This window comes from Dipodomys ordii, unplaced genomic scaffold (assembly GCF_000151885.1).
Source record: "Dipodomys ordii isolate 6190 unplaced genomic scaffold, Dord_2.0 Scaffold1000047447, whole genome shotgun sequence".
Lineage (NCBI taxonomy): Eukaryota > Metazoa > Chordata > Mammalia > Rodentia > Heteromyidae > Dipodomys > Dipodomys ordii.
The window spans coordinates 1-1,002 of record NW_012331064.1 but is presented as its reverse complement, the minus strand read 5'-3'; the positions used below and the strand labels follow the sequence as shown (position 1 = coordinate 1,002).

Genomic DNA, 1,002 nt, shown 5'->3' with positions numbered 1-1,002 from the left:
TAGAGCAGCTTCATCTGGGTGTCGCTGGCGGCGTGCAGCGTCAGGAACTACACGCCCTCATGCAGGCACCACGAGTAGCCCTCGCTGAAGTCCTAATGCAGGCTCTTGGGACCAGCGGCCGCGGCGAAAGCTGCGGGGAGACCGGGCTGCGTGAGCGGGCGGGGCGCGGGGCGGCGTGCAGCCCGGGCGCGGGACGCGGGGTAGGGGGGTGCGGGCGGCGTGCAGCCCGGGCGCGGCGTAGGGGGCGCGGGGCGCGGGGCGGCGTGCAGCCCGGGCGCGGGGTTGGGGGACGCGGGGCGGCGTGCAGCCCGGGCGCGGGGCGCGGCGTAGGGGAGCGCGGGCGGCGTGGAACAGGGCGGTGCGAAGCCCGGCAGCACGAGCGGGGCGCGGGGCGCGCGGCTCACCTTTGCTGTGCTTCAGGTAGCTGACGGCCATCTCCAGGATGTCCGCCTTCTCCAGCTTGGAGTTGGGCTGGTGCCGCGCGAACTCCTGCTCCAGAAACACCTTCAGCTGCTCGATGCTGCTGTTGATGCGATCCCGGTGCATCTTCTCCACCAGCGGCTTCCGCAGCTGCGGGAGGGGGGGCGTTAGGCGGGCGGATTAGTATTTTATGATGTCTTTTATTATATACTTTCCAGCATGTCTTACTTTATTTTTCTAATGCTTTCCAGTCTGATTGGGACTTAATGGAACCTTACTTTGAATATTTATTTAATTTCCATTAATGTCTGTAATATGTTGGCAATTTCTTCACGTGTTCACATTTGTATTTTCTGAAACCTATCACCTCATTTACACATTTATGAATTGCAATAGCTTTTAATTTGAGATCTAATTTTGAGCTTTGTGTGTTTTACATAAAAATTCTTTCTCTACTCAATAGTTCTAATTTGATGCAGACCTATTTTTAATTCTTGCTCTTATTTTTACGCAGTTAAACTTTTATATAATAAGTAGATACAAATGTCATAACTTTCAAGAGTTGCTATGTTTTTTTTACTC

General features: G+C 54.9%; 1 protein-coding gene across 1 annotated transcript; it reads right to left on the bottom strand.

The window, feature by feature from the left end:
- Window positions 1-6: 6 nt before the first annotated feature.
- On the bottom strand, window positions 7-570 carry Hes5 (hes family bHLH transcription factor 5; the record flags this gene model as incomplete). The annotated part of the gene is given in 2 exon segments (XM_013037724.1): window positions 7-130; window positions 405-570. Coding segments are annotated over 2 exon segments (290 nt in total), but the record flags the coding sequence as incomplete, so codon positions are not given.
- Between the last annotated feature and the right edge of the window lie 432 nt (window positions 571-1,002).